This window comes from Natrix helvetica (assembly GCF_964273705.1).
Source record: "Natrix helvetica genome assembly, chromosome: 1".
Taxonomy (NCBI): Eukaryota; Metazoa; Chordata; class Lepidosauria; order Squamata; family Natricidae; genus Natrix; species Natrix helvetica.
Window position 1 is genome coordinate 117,636,995 of NC_138548.1, and position 26,278 is coordinate 117,663,272.

Consider the following 26,278-nt stretch of genomic DNA (forward strand, 5'->3'; position numbering starts at 1 on the left):
TAAATCGCTTAGAGGGTTCTTTCCTCTTTGATTGTTTGCTCTCTGGAAGCTGTAATATTCTCATCCGTGCAATGTCAGGCTTCAAAAGTCTGTTGAAGATGGATTTTGATGCTCCTAAGCTGGTCTTTCTCCTCCTCTTCTTCTTTCTCTTCTTCAGGTGAAAGAGGATCTGCTGGGATAACTGGAAAAGCTGGACCGAAAGGAGACAAAGGAGACAAAGGTAATACGTCTACTGATTGAAATCAAAGGTTGTGCAAGAGTTGGATCAAAGGGGAAGCACCGGCCCACCTGTTTGTGACCGATCACATTTTATTTCATGGTCTCTTTGGTTGAACTGTTTGTAACATAAAACCAAATGATGATATCTATCCATCACTATGAAGAATGGACAATACACTGGCATACAAGAGGTTATTCTTATCTATGGGCCTTATGAACCTTTCTGTTTACCCACTGCACAAGAAATTATTTTTCTTTTCTTATAGGAGATGCCTGCAGATTAGACAATTGTCCACCGAAAGGTGTGTTTCTTCTTCCACTTTCTTAATAGCTTCCTAATTGGGTTGCTTCAGTCTTTCACTTAGATGGTAGCTGGATGATTCTGGGAGCTGAAGGCCAAGAAACCTGGAATCATCAAATGCATAAAGCTTGCTTTGTTAGTCTGAGCCTTCCCACGCTTTCATAACTAAGATGCCCATAAATTTGCACATCAACTTCCTCTGACCTAGAACATTTCTATCTGTGCCAACTACAATCTCCATCATCCACAGCAGCCTATATATCTTAATGGATACTGTTGGTGACACAGGAAAAGAAGACGCAGACAGGAGTAAGGTTGTGCTGGGAAGGCCACCCGATGGAAGGCATCCTGATGGAATGCACAGGTACAGTATAGGTGATACCTTGCTCAGTAGTAGTAACTGTGAAAGGGATCTTGGAGTCCTAGTGGACAACCATTTAAATATGAGCCAGCAGTGTGCAGCAGCTGCCAAAAAAGCCAACACAGTTCTAGGCTGCATCAACAGAGGGATAGAATCAAGATCACGTGAAGTGTTAATACCACTTTATAATGCCTTGGTAAGGCCACACTTGGAATACTGCATTCAGTTCTGGTCGCCACGATGTAAAAAAGATGTGGAGACTCTAGAAAGAGTGCAGAGAAGAGCAACAAAGATGATTAGGGGACTGGTCAAAGATTAGGGGACTGGTCAACAAAGATGATTAGGGGACTGGAGACTAAAACATATGAAGAACAGTTGCAGGAACTGGGTATGTTTAGCTTAAGAGAAAGAAGGACTAGGGGAGACATGATAGCATTGTTCCAATATCTCAGGGGTTGCCACAAAGAAGAGGGAGTCAAACTATTCTCCAAGGCACCTGAGGATAGAACAAGAAGCAATGGGTAGAAACTTATCAAGGAGAGAAGCAACTTAGAACTGAGGAGAAATTTCCTGACAGTTAGAACAATTAATCAGTGGAACAGCTTGCCTCCAGAAGTTGTGAATGCCCCAACACTGGAAGTCTTTAAGAAGATGTTGGATAGCTATTTGTCTGAAACGGTATAGGGTTTCCTGCCTAGGCAGGGGGTTGGACTAGAAGACCTCCAAGGTCCCTTCCAACTCTACTGTTGTATTGTATTGTATTGATGGGAAGGGCGCCCACACAGAGCATTGTTCGGGGCTCCCTTTTATTGTCAAACTTCTCAGAATAGTAAAAGCTCATTGGACAGAAAATACACTTGGCAACTATTGATTGGTTTACAGATGCATGCTTTTCCTCATGGACACCTCATGGACACTTCATGGTCACTTCATGACATAGATACATGACTCTCTACTTAGTTAATATTTTGCTGCATGGAATGTGATGTCTACGTGTAAATTCCATTGTACCTTCTTGTAAGCAAAAGGATTAAGAGGAAGGAATGTGGACTTTGACTTATTTAATCAAGGTGGTTTGCCAACTACTGATTAACCAATTAACCCCACAGATACAATGTACAGTATTGTCAGTCATTTAATGGAGTGAATAATTCAAGTTGGAAAAGCATATTTCTTTTGGCTCCACCCTCCTAAACGGGGTTCATATTGTCAATACACTCACCAAGTTGTTATTTCCAGAACGTTGTTACAGAAAGTGTTAGAAGTCATTCAGGTATAAAAGCAGTACAAGTTATTAACGTAAGCACGTGGAATTAGTATAAGCAGATGATAAAAGCTGATGACTCTTCCTATTTGATTATTTCCTTACAATACTTGCAAAATACTTGCAATTAAAATTAGAAGAACTTACTAAGCCACCTGTTAAGCTATATTATATATAATATATTATATATATTATGCATCTTTACAGAATGTCAGTAAATATTAAAAGCTGTTGAATCCTGAGACAGTGCAATACTTTCCATTCAATGTGGAAATATGTCATTTCTTAATCTTGGAATGAGAGGATTCTCATGGTCTGGGAAAAAATAAAAACATATTATTGAGTACACACCATATAAAAGATAGTAAGATATAAGAAGAAATTCAAAAGATACTGTTGAAAATCCTTCAGAAGAGATTGCATCCATATATATAAAGAGAAACGGCAATTGAATTGACACAATTCAGAATGCATATGGCAACATGAGATAATATACGTAACAATAGGAAGGTGGAAATATCAGAAGAATGTTTTTAAACGTTCTACTAAAAGGACACTATAGTACTTCAAAGATTTTATTAGATGGCAGCTGTGGCTGCGAGCATCTTTGCACAGGTATGTGTCCTTTCCTTGAGCAGGAGTCCCTGCAGGTGATCGCTTATGCCCTGATCACTTTATGATTAAAGTACTCTAAACCACTCTACATAGACCTACCCTTGAAGACTACCTTGAAACTACAGTTCTTTCAAAATAGAATGGTACAAGCAGTGATGGGCCCATCTCATTGTGCCTATGTGATCACAGCTATGAGAGTGGCATTGGCTGCTAGCGGCTTCAAAATGCTTTAAAACCTTGTATGGCATAGAACCTGGTTAATTGAGGGGCAGCTTTTTTCCCATTGGGTCAGCTCACCTCCTAGTTATTGGCAGAATGGATCCCTCCTATTACATATTGTGCTCATCCAGGATCTAGGAAGTATGAATTCTCTGTGACCATGACCTTCACTGAACAAAATCTGGCTGGCTAGGCAACAATTTATAACAATAACACTTCGATAAAATTGCTTACAAAGTGATGAAACACCAGTTAAGAACTCGGTAAACATTTTGAAGTGAAAATAATATTTTTAAAGAGTAGCAGTCCTGAAAGATACAAAGAATCTCTTTCAAGAAAATATATGTCCTCAAGTTTTAAATCTTACTCAGATACATATGCTTACTGGATGAAGAGAAAGAGGAAGGACGGACTTTGTAGTAGCCAAAATAAGAATGGGTTTTGGATAGTACAAATTCATTAACCACAGGCTGAGGATCATTATGATACTTGTCATTTGCATGTATCAACATTCCCTATTCTTCTCCCTATTCTTCCCCTACAGACAGAAGCCAGAAATTGCAAAGACCTCCTGGAACATGGGGAGACCCTGACTGGCTGGTATACAATCTACCCAACCAAGGGAAACCCCATGCTGGTTTTCTGTGACATGGAGACTGATGGAGGAGGCTGGTTGGTAAGTGGCAGCCCAAGGAGGAGGAGGAAGAGATACCTGAATGCATCAGAAGAGCAAAAAAAAACCACATTACTATAATTAATCTTTTTAAAAAGTAGGCTCCATGCTATCCACTTTGTTATAATATAATAGCGGCTATTCAGGGGCCCATCAGTCTTTTCTCATCTGAAGAGATGAGTGGTGGACAAGTTACAGCCCCAGAGCTGAATGAGACTCTCAAGTCCTTTCTTGGGATTTGAGCCAGGACAGTAGAGAATTGAAGGCAAAAGATGGTCTCAAGGAGTTGCTCCCTCGTTATGACTTACAAGAGGAGTCGTAGTTCTATTCAAGGTCTTTTGCAAAACAAGACTGAAAGGCAGCCCCCCCTCCCCACTTCAGAAATGGCCTAAGATTAGGGAAAGCAGCTTCTCCATCAAGCAGATGCTGAGGTATCGCTTGCTTTCTCTCCACAGCAATTCCAGAGGCGGCAGGATGGGTCTGTGGATTTCTACCGTGACTGGGAATCATACAAGAAAGGATTTGGAAATCAAGGATCAGAATTCTGGCTGGGCAATGATAAGATCCATCTTCTCACCACTTCTGGTAAGCCCAAAATCTCCTCTTCTACTTGGTACTCAATTTGATAGACATTAAGTCCTTTTCTATAGATAATACTTATCTTTATCAGAATTAATTGTGTAAGAAAAGATGAGTATCAATATTTCCAGATTCAGCCTTCTAATACTAAGAGAGATTCTCTTTGCATCACAGGAACACAGTATGCTTCCTTAATGATGGATCTTGGGATCCCGAGAGGTGGCATGCGAAGAAGAGATTTCTAGGGTTTTTTTTACAGGGGTTTTTAAACCAAATTTTGAGGGGGGGAGGGGGGTTGATTCGGATGGCTCAGACAGGCTTGGGGGGGAGTCTGCCAGGGCACAGGCCAGAGTTAACTAATGGGCGCGGGTTGGGAGTGCTGGGAAGGGTTTGGATTCTGGGGGAGACATTAAGCCATTCTATTGGGGGGTTCACCATCTCTACTGTTTGTGGGAGAGGCAGATTTGGTGGAGGCCGAGGGCCAAATTATGTTCGGGGGACGCGGGTTTGCCGTTTAAGAGCGATCGCACATTCTGACCCTCATCGCCCTTCTCACATCCCCAGGTGCTTGGGATTACAGGACCCTGGTCTCCGGCAGACCTGCTTAATGCCAGGTCTGTGGTACATAAGGCTCCCCTCATGAACGACCTCATACAAGAGGGTAGAGTGGACCTGGCGTGCATTACGGAGACCTGGTTGGGCCATGAGGGGGGTGTTCCCCTTAGCGAACTATGCCCACCAGGCTTCACGGCGTTTCACCAGCCAAGAGCCCAGGGCAGTGGCGGGGGGGTGGCGGTAGTTATTAGGGAAAGTCTCAGACCTCAGGAGGTCACTGTGCCTCAGATAGGCAGGTGTGAGTCTCTCTTTGTGAAGTGGGGACTTGGAGCTCAGGTGGGCCATTTTGTTACGTATCTGTCTCCCTGCTACGTTTCATCGGCCCTGCCGGAGCTGCTGAATATGTTAGCTGGATTGGCAGTTGATTTCCCCAGGCTCATGGTCCTGGGGGATTTCAATCTGCCTTCCATTGGCGAGACATCCGAGTCAGCTCGGGAGTTCATGGCTTCCATGACAGCTATGGACCTAACTCAGTTAATTCAAGACCCCACCCATAATGGGGGACACACTCTCGACCTGATTTTTGTCTCTGGGCAGTGGATGAATGATCTAGATTTAGGGAATATTTCTATTCAACCCTTGTCATGGTCTGATCATTTCCTCATCAGTCTTGACTTCCATACCACTACCCCTCGCCGAAGGGAGGCGGAACCGACTAGATGGTTCCGCCCCAGGCACCTGATGGACCCCGAAAGGTTCCTGATGGAGCTTGGGACTTTTCCTGAATCCCTTCCTCACAACTCGACTGAAGCCCTAGTGGAAGCCTGGGATAGGGCTGCCGCTGGGGCCTTGGATCGTGTTGTGCCTTTACTGCCTCTGACCCTGTGTCGATCCCGGATGGCTCCCTGGTTTATCGAGGAGCTCCGGGAGATGAAACGCCAGAAAAGATGCCTAGAGAATGGTTGGAGGGCCAGCAGGTCTGAATCTGATCGAACACTAGTAAGAATTCATATTAAATCCTACTTAGTAGCGATAAAAGCGGCAAAACGGCAACATTTTTCCGCTCTTATCGCGTCTGCAGATAACTGTTTAGGGTGACCCGCTCCTTACTTAATCAAGGAACTGGGGAAGACCCCCTGCAGAGTAGGGCTGAAGAATTTGTTCAGTAACTGCAGGATAAAATCGCTCAGATCCGGACAGGCTTGGACTCTGACTAGGTAGATTCAGGCGAGTCGACGGGGATGAATATTGTGGAGACAATCTGGGATTATTTTGACCCTGTGACCCCTGAGGGCATGGACAGGATTATGGGGAGACTCAGTGCTGCCACTTGTGTGCTGGACCCGTGTCCCTCTTGGTTAGTTTCGGCTTCCCGGGAGGTGACACGAGGCTGGCTCCAGGCGATTACTGATGCTTCATTGAGAGAGGGGTTCTTTCCCACCGCCTTGAAGGAGGCGGTGGTGAGGCCCCTCCTTAAGAAGCCTTCCCTGGATCCAGCTTCTTTAGCCAACTATCGTCCGGTCTCCAACCTTCGCTTTGTAGCAAAAGTGGTCAAGAGTGTGGTAGCACGTCAGCTTCCCGAGTACCTTAATGAAGCTGTCTACCTGGATCCGTTTCAGTCGGGTTTCAGACCCGGGTACAGCACAGAGATGGCATTGGTCATGATGGTCGATGATCTCTGGCGGGACAGGGGCTGCTCCTCTGTCCTGGTCCTACTAGACCTTTTGGCGGCTTTTGATACCATCGACCATGGTATCCTACTGCAACGACTTGGGGGGTTGGGAGTGAGGGGCACCGTTTTACGGTGGTTCTCCTCCTACTTGTTGGATCGGTCGCAGTTTGTGTTGACTGGAGGGCAGGGATCGACCCCCAGGTGCATCACTTGTGGGGTGCCCCAGGGGTCGGTTCTCTCACCCCTCCTGTTCAACATATATATGAAACTTCTGGGCGAGATCATCCGTGGTTTTGGGGTATGGTATCATCAATATGCTGATGATACCCAACTTTTCATCTCTACCCCAAAACACCCAAACAAAGCCCTCGACGTGATGTCCCGATGCCTGGAGGCTGTGCAGATCTGGATGGGGAGGAACAGGCTCAAGCTCAATCCCTCCAAGACTGAGTGGCTGTGGTTTCCGTCATCCCGATTTGTGCATCTTGTCCCATCTTTGATGATGAGGGGAGAAATTTTAGCCCTCTCAGAGAGGGTCCGCAATCTGGGAGTCCTCCTGGATATGGGCCTTAGTTTAGAAGAACACCTGACGGCAGTGGCCAGGGGGGGCTTTTACCAGGTTCGCCTGGTACTTCAGTTGTGCCCCTTCCTGAATCTGGATGCTCTGTGCACAGTCACTCATGCCCTCGTCCTTTCTCGCCTGGACTACTGCAACGCTCTCTACATGGAGATGCCCTTGAAGAGCACCCGGAGGCTTCAGCTGGTCCAGAATGCGGCCGCGCGGGTTATCATGGGGGTACCTAGGTACTCCCATGTTACACCCCTTTTAGGCGGCCTGCACTGGTTGCCGGTTGTTTTTTGGGTGTGATTCATGGTATTAATTATGACCTTTAAAGCGCTCCATGGCTTAGGCCCAGGGTACCTGCGAGACCACCTACTGCCACCAGTAGTCTCCCACCGTCCAGTACGATCCCACAGAGTTGGCCTCCTTAGGGTGCCGTCGGCCAGACAGTGTCAGCTGGTGACCCACAGGGGGAGAGCCTTCTCTGTGGGAGCGCCTTCCCTCTGGAATGAGCTGCCCCCAGAGCTTCGCATAATCCCTGATCTCCGGTCCATCCGACGTGTCCTAAAAAGTTGGCTTTTCCAGCAAGCTGGCCTGGCCTATTAATTTTATCTATTTTTTTTAAATGTTATTGTTATACTAATTGGGATTGGGGTGTTTTTTTGTTTTTGTTTTTTTTGGATATTTATCTAATTTCCTTTTAACTTTTGTGATGTGTGTTGTTTAATGTTGTACGCCGTCCTGAGTCATTTGGGAGAAGGGCAGCATATAAATCCAATAAAACAAACAAACAAACAAAAAACAGTATGCGTAAAGAAAACACTCTGATCTGTTTGTATCAGTCCGTAAGACTTAACTTTTATTTCCTTCTATAGAAATTAAAGGTATATTCCAAATTCATAAATCACATCTGAGAAAAATAGATGTTCTTTCCTGTAATTTGGAAATTGTTTGGAGTTTTATACAGCCGGATTACGCAAGAGAGTTGATGACTCACAGAAGAATAAAATGTTAGAATAAGAGAAAGGGGAGAAAGTTGTCTTCTTTCTCTGGGATCCATAAATTCTCCTCGTTTAAAAAATATGTGGAACCAGGACATCAAGCACTAATCTGTACCCCTCCTCATTGCCTTAACCAATTGTATGTACATAGAAAATTATTAAAAGATTGACTTTGTAAGGGGAAAGGAAACAAATGGCAGTTCAGATTATCACTTTGAACTGGAAGTGAAAAGACCGGAAGTGAAACAGGAGTTTAATTTACCCTGGACACCATTTGTGCTCCTCTGATTCTGTTCCTCTATGGTGGCTACTCATTGTTGCTTTTAGATGGACACAGATCAGAATACCACCATGATCAGGTCCATGTGGAATGAAAGTCTATACAATGATTAGCAGGCTTCCTTTCAAGTAGTCCTCTAATAGTATCTATCTTTTGGTGTGCAGGAATACAGCAGTTGAGGATTGATCTGGAAGATTTCAATGGTTCCAGAACCTTTGCAACATATTCCAGTTTCAGAATTGCAAATGAAAGTGAAAATTACAAATTAATGTTGGGTTCCTACTTCGATGGCAACGTGGGTGAGTAATACAGAAAATGCCTCTGCATTCAAGTACCTTCTTACAGTGAATAGAACAAACATAAATAATTACTTCGAATAGTGAGATGGGCATAAAATAAATTTAATCATGGAAAAACTGGAGAAGATAACAAAATACAAAGACCCGCAAGCAGCAATACAACATCTGTGGCAAAAGAAAACAAAGGTAGTGCCAATAGTAATAAGTGCTTTGGTACCTATTCATGTACCACCACTTGAACACCATTGGCATTGACAAAATCACCACTAGACAATTGTAAAGGCACATTTACTTGAAACAATTTACATGTTGCAACAATATTGTAACACAATCAAACATCAATCTCTGCCTATAATAGGTCCTTGGGAAGGACTCAACAGGTGGATAAAAATGCCAAATCCAATCTAAATATCTGACTGCATAATATCACATGACTTGATGCAGAATGCAGAAACAGTTTAAGCCAGGGTGCTGCCTAATTCCTTTTTAGCTTATCTGAGGGACAATATGGGGGTGTGAATATGAAGAGGCAGCCCTTCAACTGGTCCAGGGAGCAAAATGCAATCCCAGACTCAGGGAACTTATCCACTAGCTGGCTTAATATGTCAATGGGGATCAGACATTCTGGTTTATCAAAAAGATTTACAGCATGGCCTATTAGATGGACCTCATGGTGATGCATTGAACAAGTCTAGTTAAGCAAGCCAGGGCTTCAAGAAACAAGTAAAGCCATTGAAAAACAGATTATATCTTCTTGATTGGGCTGGCTAGTGCTGCCAACGTTCAAATCTAGGAAATTTTGCAAATAAACCAGATCCTCTGTCATTTATATTTCTAATTCTTAGTGGTGTAGGAACATTTTTTTATTGGTGAAATAGGGTTTGCATTCCTGGAAGACATGAACTTAGTGCTTTCCTGTGATTTCCTCCTTTTAGGTGATTCTCTCTCAGGACATAATAACTATGCATTCTCTACCAAAGACAGAGACAATGATATCTCTGCTGGAAATTGTGCCGTAAGCTACAAAGGAGCCTGGTGGTACACTAACTGCCACTCTTCCAACCTGAATGGCCTGTATCACAAAGGGGAACATAGCTCTTATGCTGATGGCATCAACAGGTATGCTGGGAAGGGGCACCATTATTCTTACAAGTATGCAGATATGAAAATTAGACCACAATAAATGAATATAGTTTGACAGATTGTTCAATATGACCCAAAATTATCATTCTTCTCTATTCTTTTCTGGGGGGAAAAATTAAATTCAGCAACTCTTTAAAACTGCTCCTTTGTGTCAATGTTCTCTCTTGTAGTGACCCCTTTTTTATGTACATGCGGATTAGATTCAAACCTTTTTCCTTCTTCATTTTCCTTTTTTTCTGAGGAGAGAGGTGTTCCTCAATGTGCTATAAGGTGATGTTTATTGATCTATAATCCATAAGTAGGTAAAGTAACACAATAGTTTCTACTCATTTGTGGATCAACTTCAGTAACAGGATTCACTTGGACCTCTGCCTTGGGTAAAGCATCCTTGGATGTTTTTCATAAACTGATTGCCTTACATGACTAAGTTGGCAGAAGCAATATCAGAGATAATTGTGTCAGTGTATTTCATGGTCAAGGAAATCTGACAAAGAATGTAACTCAGATGAAACCTCTGGATTAACTTGTAAGGAGAAAAATTATCTTTGCTTCCTTCCAGCTGCTGATTGAACAACATCATTCACACTTAATAGGAAGTCTAACTCACTAAATAAATTGGTCTGACTTGTTTCTGTGGCATTTTACTGTACCTGTATGATAATTACATGTTTTTCTGAAGGACCTGGTGTTTTACAAAAGTCGCAGCCTTTGGGAAAGTGTTTTCAACATATACAATGCAGTTTAGTGAGGAGAGGAAATGCCTCCAGAAGGGAAACAATCTTATCTCTCATCCCTAATCTGGCTGGCAACAAAGTATTTTAATCTCCAAAGTATGATTATAAGATCTTGAAGGTTATTCAGAAATGATGGTTCATCCTAGAGCAGAGTTCCCCAATCTTTCCAGGTTGGCATGGGGGAGGGGGAAAGAGGGGATGACTTTGTGGGAGAAACAAGTACATGCACGAGTGACCACACCTTTCATACAAAGCTGGTGCGAGTGGGGCCATGAGGGCCCACAATGTGGCCAGTGTGAGTGGGGCTGCGAATGCCTGCAATGACACTCGCTTGAGTGGGGCTGTGTGCATGAGCAAATGCACACTCACATGGCCTGGTGGCGATTTAACTCACAGCCCGGTAGTGAGTCGTGGCCCATAGGCTGGGGACCCCTATCATAGACAATGAAGATCACTCTCTCCATAATTGATACTGAGATCACACAGCTCCAGAGTGCTCTTTCCATAACCCATATGTGAACTTCCACAAAATTATTTCTGGATGCAAAATTCTAGGATGTTTGTTTCAGCCAAAACCTGAGAAGGCAAAGTGAAATTCAGCCAAGCTCTAGCCAAACAATTATAAGGAACTTAGACTGAGCAGCTTCTAGAGTAGAGACATTCTTAGAAACACAAAGTTGTGCACCATATAACAACAGACTTGGAATCTTTGCTTTATACAATTTTATTGCTACAGGGATGTTATTACTGCCAGGAATACTTTAAGATTGTATTAGCAACTTTTTGAGCTCTAATAGAAAGCTCACTCACTTGGTTGTTCCAATGAGTGAAGGTAACCAAGTCCTTAACTTGATTCATTTGGTTTTTAAATTGAATTCTCATGTAATGGAGGAATGAAAGTGCATTCTAGAGAAAACCAGAACTTTCATTTTGAGTAATTGATTTCAAGAAATTCCCTGGAAGAATAAAACACCAAAGCATCTAGGCCCACTTAGGTTACAGATAAGCGGCCCACTTAACAAGATGATTTAAAGTATTCAGTTGATGCTCACGGCAAATTTATACATTCATGATGATATAGTTGTCCAACTCTGACTGACTGTTTTAAAATTAAAAAGGTGTGGGTTTCAATTGCATGTTTCTCTCCCCACATTCACCACCCCCAAAAAACCCCTTATCCTCAAGTACCATTACACAGAGATGGCAATTGAAGTGAGAAGAAAACTAGCCATTAACTGGAATGAAAAAAATTAAAAGAAGGCTGGGGCCTGAATTGACTGAGAAAATGCAAGCTTCACCTTGCCACAATAATAGCATGGAAGGGTAGTCCTCAGAATTTTCATTGCTAATGTGAATGTGGTTGTAAATCATAATATCATATGTTACAAAAAAAACCAACAATTTTCTCTCCCGCCCTTCTCCTTTACACCTGAAAAACTAGGGAGCGTCTCTTCTGAGCCTACTGCTCATCTCGCTATCTAGCTGCGGGCTATGCTGTCCCTTGGTAACCTCTCTTCACCTACTGTCCCAAGATCTTTCTCACGCACAGGTTTAACTTAACCTGTTCATATGGCAAGACTGGCTAGGCTAGCACACATTGCTTTTTGAGAAAAGCCTATTAATCTACTTTCTAGATATTATATCTACTTTCTAACCTTTCTTTCATTCTGTATATTTTAGAAAATAATTTAGTCTATACTAAACTCATCTGGATGAAAAATACATTTATAATCCATAAGAACGTATGAAAATTGCAGAAGGGATTAATGAACAGCTATTAATTTTTTGTCACGCATTAGATACAATAAACTTGGCCAGGCTAATTGAGGTATTGTCAGTCTTTGTCAGGGAATATTTATCCAAGAAGGACAAATGTAAAAGCTGATGTATTTGTTTACCTGAAGGCCAGCTCACTCGTGTTTCTTCTCCCCCGCCAATAACCAAGGTTAAATGATCCACATTGTTCCACAGAAAATACTCAAGGAAGGACAAGGGGATGGGGAAAGTAATGTGATGCAGGGATTTCTGTTATTTCTAGAGCTCCGTCCCTCATCTACAAATATCGGCAATGGTGCCAAGGTTTGTGAAAGCAGGTGTTGCAAGAAAAGACTTTCAACCTCCTGTACCTTTGCAAGGAAATTCTATTATTGCCTCATTTGTCTGTTTACAGAACTAATAGTCATTGCTATAAATACAAGAACACCTAAAACCCCGGCCCAGCTCAACGACATATTTAAAGGATAGGAGACATGTTCCCTGAGGCAAGATGACAATTTGGATTGGTTTTTGCTTCCTATTCCTGATTGCTCTGTCTGCAGAGAGGGGATTGTCCACACAGGAGGAGACAGAAACCAGCTGTTGTACACGTGAGTCTCAATTGGTTCTTTCTGGGGTGAGCCAGTTAATTAAGATAGATTGCTCTAGAGAGCTTCCCCCACAACTGCAGGGCATTTCATCATCGGTGGGAAATCCATCTCCCCTCTCATTTCACCTTCCAGCCCCTGGGACTTCCCCTCCCTTTAGGGAAGGTGCTGTTTAGCTCCAGGCAATGTTTAGTTTTGCTTTTTTATTTTTTCCTCACTGGGAAACCCAAATACAACAATGTGGGGAAGGCATTGTCTAGTAGCCATTTCCTGCTTGGTTATTGGCCAGAGGGAGGAATGGATGTTCAAGGAGCAAAGTTGACAGACCCATGGAAGGAGCTTTAGTGAAATTACAGCTGTTCTAGGAAAGTTGGGGAAAGAAATAGACCAGTGGAGTTTGTCTTTAGCCAAAAAGGCATGCCTTATAAAAAGATGCCTGCTCTATTCTGTAGCATGTGCTGTTTCCCCAGCTTGAAAGACACTCCAAATCTGATGACAGGGAGCTTTGTGGCAAAATCATCTTTCACGCATCAAGGCTGAGCTAATCTTTTAGTCATGAGAGGCTCTAGATGGGCTTCATGTGCTGAATCAATCAGCTTTGGGAGTAGTTCATATTCGACTGTAGAATAATCACAGTAAAGACAGTTTTGAAGATTTTCCAGAGTTACTGGAGTTCTCCATTGGCAAAAAAAGATCACCCAGTTCCTCAGGGTTCCCCTCACCAAAGTTACGCTGGTACATAGCCTCTACTCCCCCACAGCACTAAGACAGGGCACTTTCTGTCTGCTTTTTACAAGAAGCAAATACTAGAATGGAAGAGAATAGAGTCCCACCTTGTTTTTTTTAGCATTCTGCCAATGAGTGGTAGGAAGGAGTGCGGTTGGCTCAGAAAGCAATTGAGCTTGTTTGAAATCTGATTCTTATATGGACAGATGGATTCATTAGAGGACAAATATTTTCTGGCCTCCCACTGAAGTATTCTTTTGTGGAAACACTTGATTTCCCACTATATTAAGTGTGTACGGTAGTCAACTAGAATATTTGAAAAGAAAATATATACATGTTAATATCAGGGATTGTTTCCTAAGAGTATCCTGTACATGTCATTGTTCTTCTGCCCTTCTCACCCTTCCTCTTGCAGTTTGAAAAATACAAGTTTTAAAAGCTTGTGAAGGCTCAATAAAAAATAAAAGTGAACTTGTCCAGAATTCCCCATGTCGAAATTCAATAATATCTGCTGCATCATCCTGATTTGCTAGCATCCAAACTAGAAACACCTTGATTTAGTGTGACTTGTCCTGCTTCTGTCCAGTTTCTCACTCTGTTTATGCTCTTTCTACTATTCCAGAGCTGAAGAGCTTAGCACAATGTGGGGGTGACAAGATTATTCTCCAGGGCCAGGCAGGGATACCTGGAATTCCAGGTGTGCCAGGAACAAATGGACTTCCTGGAGCCAAGGGTGAGCCAGGACTTCAGGGCCCTCCAGGTAAGTTGATCCCTACTTCTGTTGATGATTGGTATCAAGGAGATCTAGCAGCTTATTTGCTCTGTTACTAGGAATCTCATAGCTTGGACTGTCTAGAAGAAAGGATGTTGGGGAAAGCATCACCAAGGTTACTTGGCAGACTTTGGCCTGACAAATACCCTGCCCCTCAAATTCCATCTAGGAAGGGAGGGTGCTGTACCAGCAAGGTTGCACTTCAGGTCAGGAAGAGGATTTTAAAAATGCTGATGATTGTACAGTAGTAGCAGTTGGGAATGCCTCTGTAGTTGGAACTTCTAGTTCTTTTTCAGAGAGGATGGAATGTATCATTTTGTTAAAAGAACTATTCTTCTGCCCACCAGCTTTCTTCCTTTCCAAATATCATTCAGTTCTTTCCTAGCAAGGTGTTATGGTCTTCACAGTGCTTGAGAAAGATGAGGGAAACCTGAAAAACAACGCACATTCAGAATAGTTATACATTCTTCCATTATGTGGAAAGTATATAGGTAGCGCTCTTGTTTATCAAAGGGTTGCTGCCCCCTTTTGGAAACCGAGAAATAAAAGCCTCTGGGATGATCTTGCTTGTTGCCAAGACGAGATTTGGAAAGCTCTTGGTATATTCCAGGTGTTCTTTTAAGGAGCATTGTTCTGTTCTCCTTAGGTGAAAAGGGCTCTGCTGGGATACCTGGAAAAGCTGGACCAAAGGGAGACAAAGGAGACAAAGGAGACAATGGTAATGTATCTCCAGAGATCCGTTTTTTAATGAGGGAGATATATGGAAATCCCAAGCTCTTGACCTCCAAATATTCTTACTCAAGCTTCTACTTTGGTGATCACTCTGCAGGACAAGTTCTTGGCAGGTGTATTCTCTGCCTGCCTCTTCCTTAAGTGAGTGTTGCCCCCATTTTACGACCTTTCCTGTCATACTTGTTAAGTGAATTGCTGATGTTGTTATAGATTAGTAACATGATTCTTAAGTAAATCTGCCTTCCCCAGTGGCTTTGATTGTCAGAAAGTTTACTCTGTCAATCTTTCTCGTTTTTGTTTGACAAATTCTAATAAATAAATAAAATAAATAAAGTTGCCAAGGTGATGACAAGACTCTGGGACACTGCAGCCATTATAAGTATGACCCAGTTGCCAAGCTTCCGGATGTTGATCATGTGAATACAGAGATGCTGCAACAGTCATCATAAGTCATGAATCACTTTTTTTCAATGCCCTTGTAACTCTGAATGGTCATTAAATGAATGATTGTAAGTAGAGAAGAAACTATGAAATCTTCATATTTCCTTTTACTTTCAGCCCAAAAACAGTGTTTTTTCCCTCTCTTTCCACAGGGGAACCCTGCCGCTCAGAAAGCTGTCAGCAGGAAGGTATGTCTAAGCATTCTCCCCTTGCTTATTCAGTCCCTTCAAACTTCCCCAGATAATTGGCACAAATGCCATCAGCTTGACTTTAACTTCATTTTGATCTCCCTTTGTTCGACCTTTGTTGTGGGGCAAGGGGGGCTGGTGAGGTGCTGATCAGCTGTTCTAAGCAGTGGGGATTGCCACAATCGCCAATCACTGCCTATCTCCGCTGTCACTACCAATCGTCGATCGAACAGGTGGGGGCGGTGAATGGTGGTGAACGAGTTACGGTGAACAGGCAGCGGTGGTGATTAATGACCCCCAGTGAACAGACTGTGGCAGCAAACAGGTCATGGTGGTGGCAAAGGAACGGCAGCGAACAGGTGGCAGTTTCGGTGGCAAACTGGCCGATTTCTTTTTTTGTTTTCCTCATCTAAAGCTAATGTGTGTCTTATAGTCTAAAGCATCTTATAGCCCCCAAAATACAGTATTTTCAGAATGGAAAGAATCTGAACTGATCCACACATTCTCTCCCTCCCCCCACCCCATTATTCACTCAGAGGGAAGAGCCAGAAACTGCAAGGAGCTCCATGAACAAGGAGAGACCCTCACTGGCTGGTACACCATCTATCCAATCACAGGGAAAGTGATGGTGGTTTTCTGTGACATGGAAGTAGATGGAGGGGGCTGGTTGGTAAGTAAGAGGTCTTAGAGATGTTTTCTTCCAACATGATGAAAGCAGGAAAACTTCTTTTAATTCATTAATAACATTCAAAGGCTAACTCAGCTTTTTCCAACCTGGCTCCCTCCAGATCTGTTGGGGTGACAGTATATAGGATTCCCAGCTATTTGTCCTGCTGGCTGAGAATTTCAAGAGTTGCCTTCCAGCATACCTGGGGGCCAGGTTAGAGAACCTATGTACACAACACAGAATACAGAATCACAGATTTGGAAGGGACCTTGGAGGGCTTCTAATCCAACCGCTCAAGCAGGAGGCCCTAGGCCATTCCAGACAAAATGTCCTCCAGTCTCTTCTTAGAATTCTCCAGTGATGGAGCACCCACAACCTCTGGAAGCAAGCTGTTCCACTGATTAATTGTTCTCACTGATTTCTCCTTAGTTCTGCCTTTGAAAAGTTTCCATCTGTTACTTCTTGTCTTACTCTCAGGGGTTTTTGAGGAAATATAGAAATCTCCCTTCTACCTGCCTGAAGCAGAATTCAGGAGACCTTGTGTTGCCCTTCCTCAACATCTATCCTCTCAAGTTCTGCAAAGAAGAAAAGGCAATCCTTATTCTTGCGAAAAATAGGCAGTCCTATGCCGCCTCAGATGTTCTTGATTCCTTTCTTTTGGTGCAGGTGCGAGAAAAGGCAAAGGTGGCCCTATCATACTGCATTTTAGGTATATACAACATGGGTAGTAGTACTTCCAAACAACTTTTTAAGTATGCAGTCACTCTCTCACAATGCTTTACTTTTAAAGCAGTAGCCTAATAAGAACTTACTAAGCCAGTATGAGAGACTCCAGTGGAAATGGTATAACATTAAGAAAGCAGATTCTCTCTCTCAACCAGGTCTTCCAGAGGCGCCAGGATGGCTCTGTCAATTTCTACCGTAACTGGGAATCATACAAGAAAGGATTTGGGAGGCAAGGATCAGAATTCTGGTTGGGCAATGATAAGATCCATCTTCTCACCAGTTCTGGTAAGTCCAAAATCTCCTCTTCTCCTCTTCCTTCCGTAAAGATTAATGGTACATTCAAATTTCTCTCCACACAACTCATAAAATATAAAATAATGTTCTGCTGGTTGATAGCGGAAGACATGTGATGGTAGACCCAAAGAAAGACTATAAAACAAATAATAAACATTAGATCAAATAGACAAAATTATTTTGAAAATGCCAACAAACCAGGGGGATGGCTGGCCTATAAACTAGAAAAATAAAAATAAAACAAATTAATGCAGCAATTAGAGGATGAAGAAGAGGTGATACACCACCAAAAGGAAGGAGAAAAAAGCATAGCAGTAAGATACTTTCAAACCCTGTATAGCCCAGAGAAAATAGAAGAGGATAGGAATCTTCCAACCTTACCGGAAACAACAAAGGAAACACTAAATGAGAGAATAATGAGGCTAGAATTAAAAAGGGCAATCCAAAAACAAAAAAATAACAAATACAAAAAGATTTGGATAATTGGACTAAACTACAGATATCACTAATTGGCAAAATTTCAACAATTAAAATGAATGTACTACCCAAACTACTTTATCTTTTTCAAACAATACCAATTAAATTAGAGAGAGAAAAATTTGAACAACTAAATAAAATGGTATTCAAATTTATCTGGTCAGGGGAAAAAACTGCATATTAAATACAAACTTCTACAAGATAGTAGAAACAAAGGTTGCTTTGGCCTCCCAGACTGGGAACTTTACTACCAGGCAGCAGCCCTGAAATGGCTCAAGGACTGGATTCAACTAAAAAATAAAAGGATTCTTATGCTAGAAGGCTATGATCTCCAACTAGGCTGGCATAGATTCTCTTTGGGAGGGAAAGAATAAATCTCATTCATACTTCCAGACACACATAGTAAGGAATGCCCTGTTTAAAGTCTGTGGAAAAAAAAACTTTACATGAAAATCCCAATCTAATTATCAACAATAGAGGCAATGACATATCCAAGTACTATAGATCTCAACAAAATGGTAAGCTATGCAGAACTCTTAGATGAAAAGGGAGAACTAAAATCAGTACAAGATCTGAAAACACAAGGAATAAATATGGAATGGTGGCCCTATTTCCAAATTAAAACAAGATTTAAAGAAGATCGGGAACAATACGGAATACACGAGAAACAAATGGAATGAGATAAAATAGAGGAAGAATTAGAGGAAAAATTATTATATAATTATAAATTATATAATTTTCTTTTAAGATATAAAATGGAGGAAGAGATGGTAAAGAAGACAATGATTAGCTGGGGAAGACATTTTGGCCATAATATAGTTAGAAAAATGGGATAAATTATGGGAAAGAAGTTGTAAATTTATGACGGCAGTAGCTTACAAAGAAAACCTCTATAAAATGTTTTATAGAAGGCATTTGCCCCCAGTGAGATTGGCCAAAATGTACCCAAATTTATCCCCCAAATGTCGGAGATGTAGCCACAAGTCTGGAACATTCTACCAAATGTGGTGGACGTGCCCCATCACAAGGAAATACTGGTGCAAAATTCGGAAATGGTTGGAAGAAATTATGGAGCAAAAAATAGAACTGAAAACAGAAGGATTCTGGACTATTAGACAAACAAATGGATAAACAATTTCAATACATAATACTACACATACTCACTGCAGCTAGGATTGCTTTCGCACAAACCTGGAAAAAAATCAATATACCCGTAGATGAAACAATAATTAGAAAATTACTTGAATGTACAGAGATGGACAAAATGACCATAGAACTAAAAGAAAGAGAAGAAGTGAATTTCTATAAAATATGGTATAGAATTTATAAGTGGCTAGAAAACAGCAGCCAAAACAGAAAATAGAGAATGTAAAATATGGTGATATAAATAATTAATATTATTATAAGTGTTAGTACTATTGTTGTTACATTATAGGAAAAGGTAAAAGCAATAGGAAAGCAATGCAGAATGGAGAACTATAAAGGCTAAACATGAAAGCCAATACAGAAGGCTGTACAATTACTTTATATTGTTATGTATGTTTTGTTTTTTGTTTTTTTCTTATTGTGTTTTTCTTCCTGTTTCTAAAGATTAAAATGTTTAATTTAAAAAAATGGTACATTCCAAAGTCACAAATGAAATCTGAGGGAAAGAAACATTTTTCTGTAATTTGCAAAGTTTTGAGAGCTTTATGTAGCATGATTCCCCAAGATAATTGATAACTAAATGCCTTACTCACCATATATAGGTAGACAGTTATTTAAAATATTGACTTTGTGAAAACAAAGCAAAAAGTGATAACATATGGATGACTTTCTGGCTAATTGTGCAAAATGATCAGACAAAGTTTGTGACTTTCTGACAGTGGTTTAATTTTCCTGGGCCACCTCTGGTGCTCCTGTAATTGTGTTCTTCCATGTTGTTAGTTATCATTGCTTTTCCACTGTGAGTCATGTCCACTTAAAAGCAATGATAACTAACCATTTATTAATCGTGGTGGCACTGAGGTTATGTCCTTGTGGAATTAAAGTCTACTACAATGATCAATATGCTTCCCTTCAAGCATTTCTGCATCTCTAGTATGCATTCTCTAATAATATCTACCCTTTGGTGTTTAGGAACACAGCAATTGCGAATTGATGTGGAAGATTTCAACGGTTCCACAACCTTTGCAACATATTCCAGTTTCAGAATCGCAAATGAAAGTGAAAAATATAAGCTAAGTTTGGGCTCCTATTTGGATGGCAACATGGGTGAGTAATACAGAGACATCTTCTTCATTTGAGTACCTTGGTACAGATCATAAAACGCAGTTAACTTAAGAGAGTTAAAAATCTGTCATACCACAGTTGATTTTCTGGAGGTTTTTCGCCAAGTCCTACAAGCCAGAAGGCACTATATGAATATAAAAATCATTTATTATGATTTTGCCTTCCACTTCTATTTATAAGAAATGTATTATTTTAGATAGTGAATTTTAAATTATTAGTATGGCTAATTGTGAAAAAAATGCATTATTTCGGTACCATTACTAGAAATATGGATGAAAATCAAAAGAAACTTCTATACAAAAATTCCCAGATGGATGTCAACCATGGAAGCAATTATCTTCCCCAATGTAATAGATTTTAATAGGATATTGACATATAAGGAGTTATTGGATGGGCAAGGAAAACTTAAAACAAATCAGGAGTTAAAAGTAATTGAATTAGGCTGGTGGCCGTACCTACAAATTCAAACAAGATACAAAAAGGACTTAGAACAGTATCGATTTCAAAACAAACAACAAGAATTGGACAAAATAGTAACAGGAACAGAAGAAAAAATGATTACAAAAACATACAATTGTCTCTTAAAATTCAAAATGGAGGAGGAAACTGTGAAGGAAACAATGATAATTTGGACTAAAAACTTCAGGTATAATATTGAATTGGAGCACTGGGAAAAAATATGGGGGGAAAATTATAAATTGACAATGTCAGCATCCTATAAAGGAAAACATTTACAAAATGTTTTATAGGTGGCATTTACCCCCGGCGAGATTGGCCAAAATGTTCCCAGATAGATCTCCAAACTGTTGGAAATGTAACCATCAACAGAGGACATTCTATCATATGTGGTGGATGTGTCCAAAAGCCAAAGAATTCTGGACCAAAATTAAAAAATGATTAGAAGAAATAATAGAACAAAAAATTGACATGAATCCTGAGCTGTTTCTTCTAGGAATAATAAAAAAAAATAGTAAGGATATCCAATATTTAATCTTCATATACTGCTGCCATAATTTAATATGCCTAAACTTGGAAACTACAAACTATTCCATCAAATGAAGAAACCATAAAAAAGATATTAGAATGCTCAGAAATGAACAAACTAATGATGGAACTAAGAGATAGAGAGGAAACAGAGTACTACAAGTTATGGAACAGGTGGTATAACTCGCTTGAAAAGAGATGTAAAATCAATGCATAAGGAACACATAGCAAACACAATGAAAAGAGATGGCATATATTTAGAAAGCAATAGAGATGGAAATATTGTGTATAGATGAATATATTGTAAAAATGAGAAAGTATGAAACAAAGAAGTATATGTATAAAATAATAGAATGGAAAATGGAAAATCAGAAATCAGAAAAAAGAAATACCGATAACAGAAAGCTGTAAAAGTGTAATTGTGATTTTAATGTTTGGAAAATGTCAAATAAAATAATAATAATAATAATAATAAAAGAAATGTATTATTTTTGATAGTGAATTTTAGAATTACTAGTATGGCTAATGGCGAAAAAATGCATTATTTCGGTACCATTGCAAGTAATATTACATTTGATGCATTTCTGTCATCCTTTAAACAAATAAAGTGTCCTTCTCTTGAAACAATTATGTCCGTGTTCCCATGAAGCTATCAGAATATGTACACATAGTCCTCATTTAGCAATCATAATTGGGACCAGCAATTCTGTTGTTCAGCAAAGCAGTCGCTAAGTGAAACTATAACTGTGCTTGTGATCTTTCCTTTGTTTTAGAAGACCTGCAAAATCATAAATGTGGGCATTGGTCACAAAGTTACTTTTTCTTCTCTATTGTAACTGTGAATAGTCGCTGTCTGAAACAATTGCTAAATTTTGCTAAATTGCTAAACCTGCGGCATCAGGTTGCATCACATGAAGTTTCACAACATGTTTGCCCTTCGCAGAGTTGTGGTGAGCGTGGCCTGAATGTGACGCATCCATCCCACCAGTTTTATACCCTTGCTAACGAACAATTCCTCCCTTGCTGTTTAGGTTAGCCTAAAGAACTAACCAACTTTATGCTATTGTTATTTTCTTGTTTTTAACATGTTGGAAGAAGCTTTTTTTGTTAATTTTTACTTTTGTGGCAAGCCTTTCTTCATTGTGAGCCTTAGCTTTCCTCACTTCATCTTTACAGGCTCGGAATAGCCCGAGCCTGTAAAGATAAAGTGAGGAAAGCTAAGGCTCACAATGAAGAAAGGCTTGCCACAAAAGTAAAAATTAACAAAAAAAGCTTCTTCCAACATGTTAAAAACAAGAAAAGGGTTAAGGAAACAATTGGTCCATTGCTAGGAGAAAGTGGCAAGAAGGTGACAAGCAACAGGGAGAAAGCAGAACTATTTAACTCATGTTTTGCATCTGTCTTTACACAAAGGGGTAAAACAGTCCAACCTATCAAAAGCAGCACCACAAAAATCAGATTAGGAACACAAATTGAAATAGGGAAGAAAATGGTAAGTGAGCACCTGTCTACCCTAGACGAGTTCAAATCACTAGGACCGGATGGATTACACCCCAGGGTTCTGAAGGAACTAGCAGACGAGATCTCAGAACCACTGAACTATATCTTTCAGAGATCCTGGAGCACCGGGGAACTACCAGAGGTCTGGAAAAGAGCTGATGTGGTTCCCATCTTCAAAAAAGGGAAAAAATTAGATCCAGGAAACTACAGACCTATCAGCCTGACCTCAATACCAGGAAAGATTCTGGAAAAAATAATCAAGCAACGAATTTGCGAACATCTAGAAGCAAACAAAGTAATAGCCAAAAGCCCACATGGATTTGTCAAAAACAGATCATGCCAGACTAATCTTATTGCATTCTTTGATAATGTGACAAAATTAGTGGACCAGAGGAATGCCGTCGATATAGTTTACTTGGACTTCAGTAAGGCTTTTGATAAGGTAGACCATAACCTACTACTAGATAAAGTAGAAGAATGTGGGTTAGACAGCATCCCCACCAGATGGATTCCTAACTGGCTGACCAACCGCACTCAACGTGTAGTTCTCAATGGAACTGCATCTACATGGAGGGAAGTATGCAGTGGAGTACCCCAAAGCTCTGTTTTAGGCCCAGTACTCTTCAACATCTTCATCAATGATTTGGATGAGGGAATAAATGGGGAACTCATCAAATTTGCAGATGACACCAAGCTGGCAGGAATAGCCAACACTCCAGAAGATAGGCTTAAGATACAGAAGGATCTTGACAAACTTGAACATTGGGGACTATCTAATAAAATGAAATTCAATGGTGAAAAGAGTAAGGTTCTACACTTAGGCAACAAAAATGGAATGCACAGGTACAGTATAGGTGGTACCTTGCTCAGTAGTAGTAACTGTGAAAGGGATCTTGGAGTCCTAGTGGACAACCATTTAAATATGAGCCAGCAGTGTGCAGCAGCTGCCAAAAAAGCCAACACAGTCCTAGGCTGCATCAACAGAGGGATAGAATCAAGATCATGTGAAGTGTTGATGCCGCTTTATAATGCCTTGGTGAGGCCACACTTGGAATACCGCATTCAGTTCTGGTCGCCACAATGTAAAAAAGATGTGGATACTCTAGAAAGAGTGCAGAGAAGAGCAACAAAGATGATTAGGGGACTGGAGACTAAAACATATGAAGAACGGTTGCAGGAACTGGGTATGTTTAGCTTAAGAGAAAGAAGGACTAGGGGAGACATGATAGCAGTGTTCCAATATCTCAGGGGTTGCCACAAAGAAGAGGGAGTCAAACTATTTTCCAAGGCACCTGAGGGTAGAACAAGAAGCAATGGGTAGAAACTAATCAAGGAGAGAAGCAACTTAGAACTGAGGAGAAATTTCATAACAGTTAGAACAATTAATCAGTGGAACAGCTTGCCTCCAGAAGTTGTGAATGCCCCAACACTGGAAGTCTTTAAGAAGATGTTGGATAGCCATTTGTCTGAAATGGTATAGGGTTTCCTGCCTAGGCAGGGGGTTGGACTAGAAGACCTCCAAGGTCCCTTCCAACTCTACTATTGTTATTATTGTATTATTATTGACCCCATTTTGACTCCTTGCAACCACATAGACAAGTCCCTGAAATTTTCTTGGAAAGATTTCACAAGTGGTTTGCCTGTGGCTGCTTTCGGGGGTGAGGAGGTGGGAGGGAGGGAGGGAAAGTGATAGGTGGAGGGGGGAGGGAGAGGGAGAGACTGGCCCAAGGTCACCCAGCTGGTTTTATGCCTAAGGTATGACTAGGACTCAGTTTCTTGGTTTCCAGCCCAGTGCCTTAAGCTCCATACAGAACTGGCTATCTGGTCTGAAGCAGAAATAGTTTGTTCTCTGTTAAAAGATCGATCCATTCATACATGTATATCTATGAAAGGAGCCAAATTTGTTTTGTTGCACTTTGCCACCAGGAAGAAAAAGGTGTGAATTAGGCCTTAGGGTTGCTTTTCTATTATTTTGTGTTATTTTACTTCATACTGTATTTTTTTAATGACTCTGCTATTTGGTTCTTTCTCATTTTTTCTATCTTTAATCATGTATGAATAAGTAAGCTCCAGAACTGCATCTAGAGTTTTAAACATATCTAATTTGTATATATAACAATTTACATATCTCTCATATAATAGTGAGTGGTGATCTTATTATATTGTTCTGTGTTGGTTGGTTTTTAGTTAGGATATTATGAAGTCTAGCTGTGTTTGTAAACCATGGTTTATAGCTTGGCATGTGGCATGATTCAACAATTAGGATTTAGCAAACAATGGTATAAGAAATTCCTACTTGGTAATGTGATAGACTGAGATGGGAATTTCTGCATATAAGTTATGCATTCTATTATGTTTGATTTCCTGAATTCTTCCTAGCAGAGAATATGCATTTTCACTGTTGTAGCACTCTGAATGAAAGCAACGACACAGTAAATCATTGACTTTCTCCTCTGATTATCTTCACTCAGGGAATTCTTTCTCAGGACATAATGGCCGTGCATTCTCTACAAAAGACAAAGACAATGATAACTATGAACCTGGAAGTTGTGCTGTGAATCACAAGGGAGGTTGGTGGTATGGTGCCTGCCACTCTTCCAACCTGAATGGCCTGTATCACAAAGGGGAACATAGCTCTTATGCTGATGGCATCAACTGGTATGCTGGGAAGGGGCATCATTATTCTTACAAATATGCGGACATGAAAATTAGACCTCAGTAGATGAAATATCAGTATATTCTGAATTGTTCAACTCTGACTGCTGAATGAACTTATTAGTATGTGAATATCCTCCTGAATTCTGTTCCTGAAAAAAGAGGACTAAATAGTGGCTATCCAAACAACTGCATACGTAATTCAAAAATACAAATAAATGGAGGGAGGGATCCCTTCTTTGTGAATTAAAGGTATTTGAAATGAAAAGCCTTGTTTGAGGATGGAGGATACTCAGCTGTCTCTTGCATGAGAATTTAGCTTCTTCAATTTGGGATGTTATCCACCGTTATCTTATGGAAGGCCACTAGCCTAATAAATTTTGATTGAATGTCTAGATTCTTTTCTTTGCTATACTACATAGGAATGTCGCAGTGGTGGGTTCCGGATTCCGTTCCAACTGTACCGGCATCACCCATGTGGATGCGTGCGCCACGTGCACAGATGCGTGCACCACATGCGTGTGTCGTACTTGCCTGCAACGCTTCCGCAAGCCTCTGCAACACTCCAGCTACTCGGCGGAGCGTTGTGCAGGCAGCGTATGTGCTATGCGCTTGCTCGGAAGCACCAAAAGCTTAAAGCACAGGTAAGGAGCACGGGCAGGCGGGCCCTCCAGAGCATTGTACTGGAACGGTACCCGGTGCTCCGGACAGGATCCGATACGCCTGTACCGGGGCGTACTGCCTGCAACCCACCACTGGAATTTCGTGAAATCCTAACGTTCATGTTTGGATCCCCTCATTCTGTATATGTTTGTGAACATTTCTCTCATGCATGTGTGTAACATCAAACCTATACTGCAACACCCCATTAATTACCTTTCTGCCAGACCGGGACTTGTAACTTCTAGCTGGATTCCCCACTGAGTTTGGTCATGGGAAGCTGGCAAGAAGTAGGTTGACTTTACAAATCAGTTAATGATGGCAGCTGGGACTACAAGAATTCCT

General features: G+C 40.9%; 2 protein-coding genes across 2 annotated transcripts in view; both read left to right on the forward strand.

Annotated features, from left to right (window-relative positions):
* The window catches only part of LOC309389036 (ryncolin-4-like), a gene marked incomplete at its 3' end in the record, with an annotated part of 28,176 nt that extends 18,393 nt beyond the window's left edge, over positions 1-9,783 (forward strand). Inside the window, exons 10-15 of the mRNA XM_081946930.1 lie at positions 120-220; positions 486-523; positions 3,524-3,655; positions 4,108-4,237; positions 8,466-8,600; positions 9,536-9,783. Of these exons, the coding sequence (XP_081803056.1) occupies positions 120-220; positions 486-523; positions 3,524-3,655; positions 4,108-4,237; positions 8,466-8,600; positions 9,536-9,783 (784 nt within the window). The remainder of the gene's footprint in view (positions 1-119; positions 221-485; positions 524-3,523; positions 3,656-4,107; positions 4,238-8,465; positions 8,601-9,535) is intronic.
* A 2,901-nt stretch (positions 9,784-12,684) lies between these two features.
* LOC309385307 (ryncolin-4-like) lies at positions 12,685-25,668 on the forward strand. The gene is made up of 8 exons (XM_081939621.1): positions 12,685-12,843; positions 14,189-14,326; positions 14,985-15,056; positions 15,664-15,699; positions 16,236-16,369; positions 17,248-17,377; positions 19,982-20,116; positions 25,090-25,668. The coding sequence occupies exons 1-8, from the start codon at positions 12,744-12,746 to the stop codon at positions 25,338-25,340; spliced, it is 996 nt and encodes a 331-aa protein (XP_081795747.1). The 5' UTR covers positions 12,685-12,743; the 3' UTR covers positions 25,341-25,668.
* Positions 25,669-26,278: the final 610 nt, after the last annotated feature.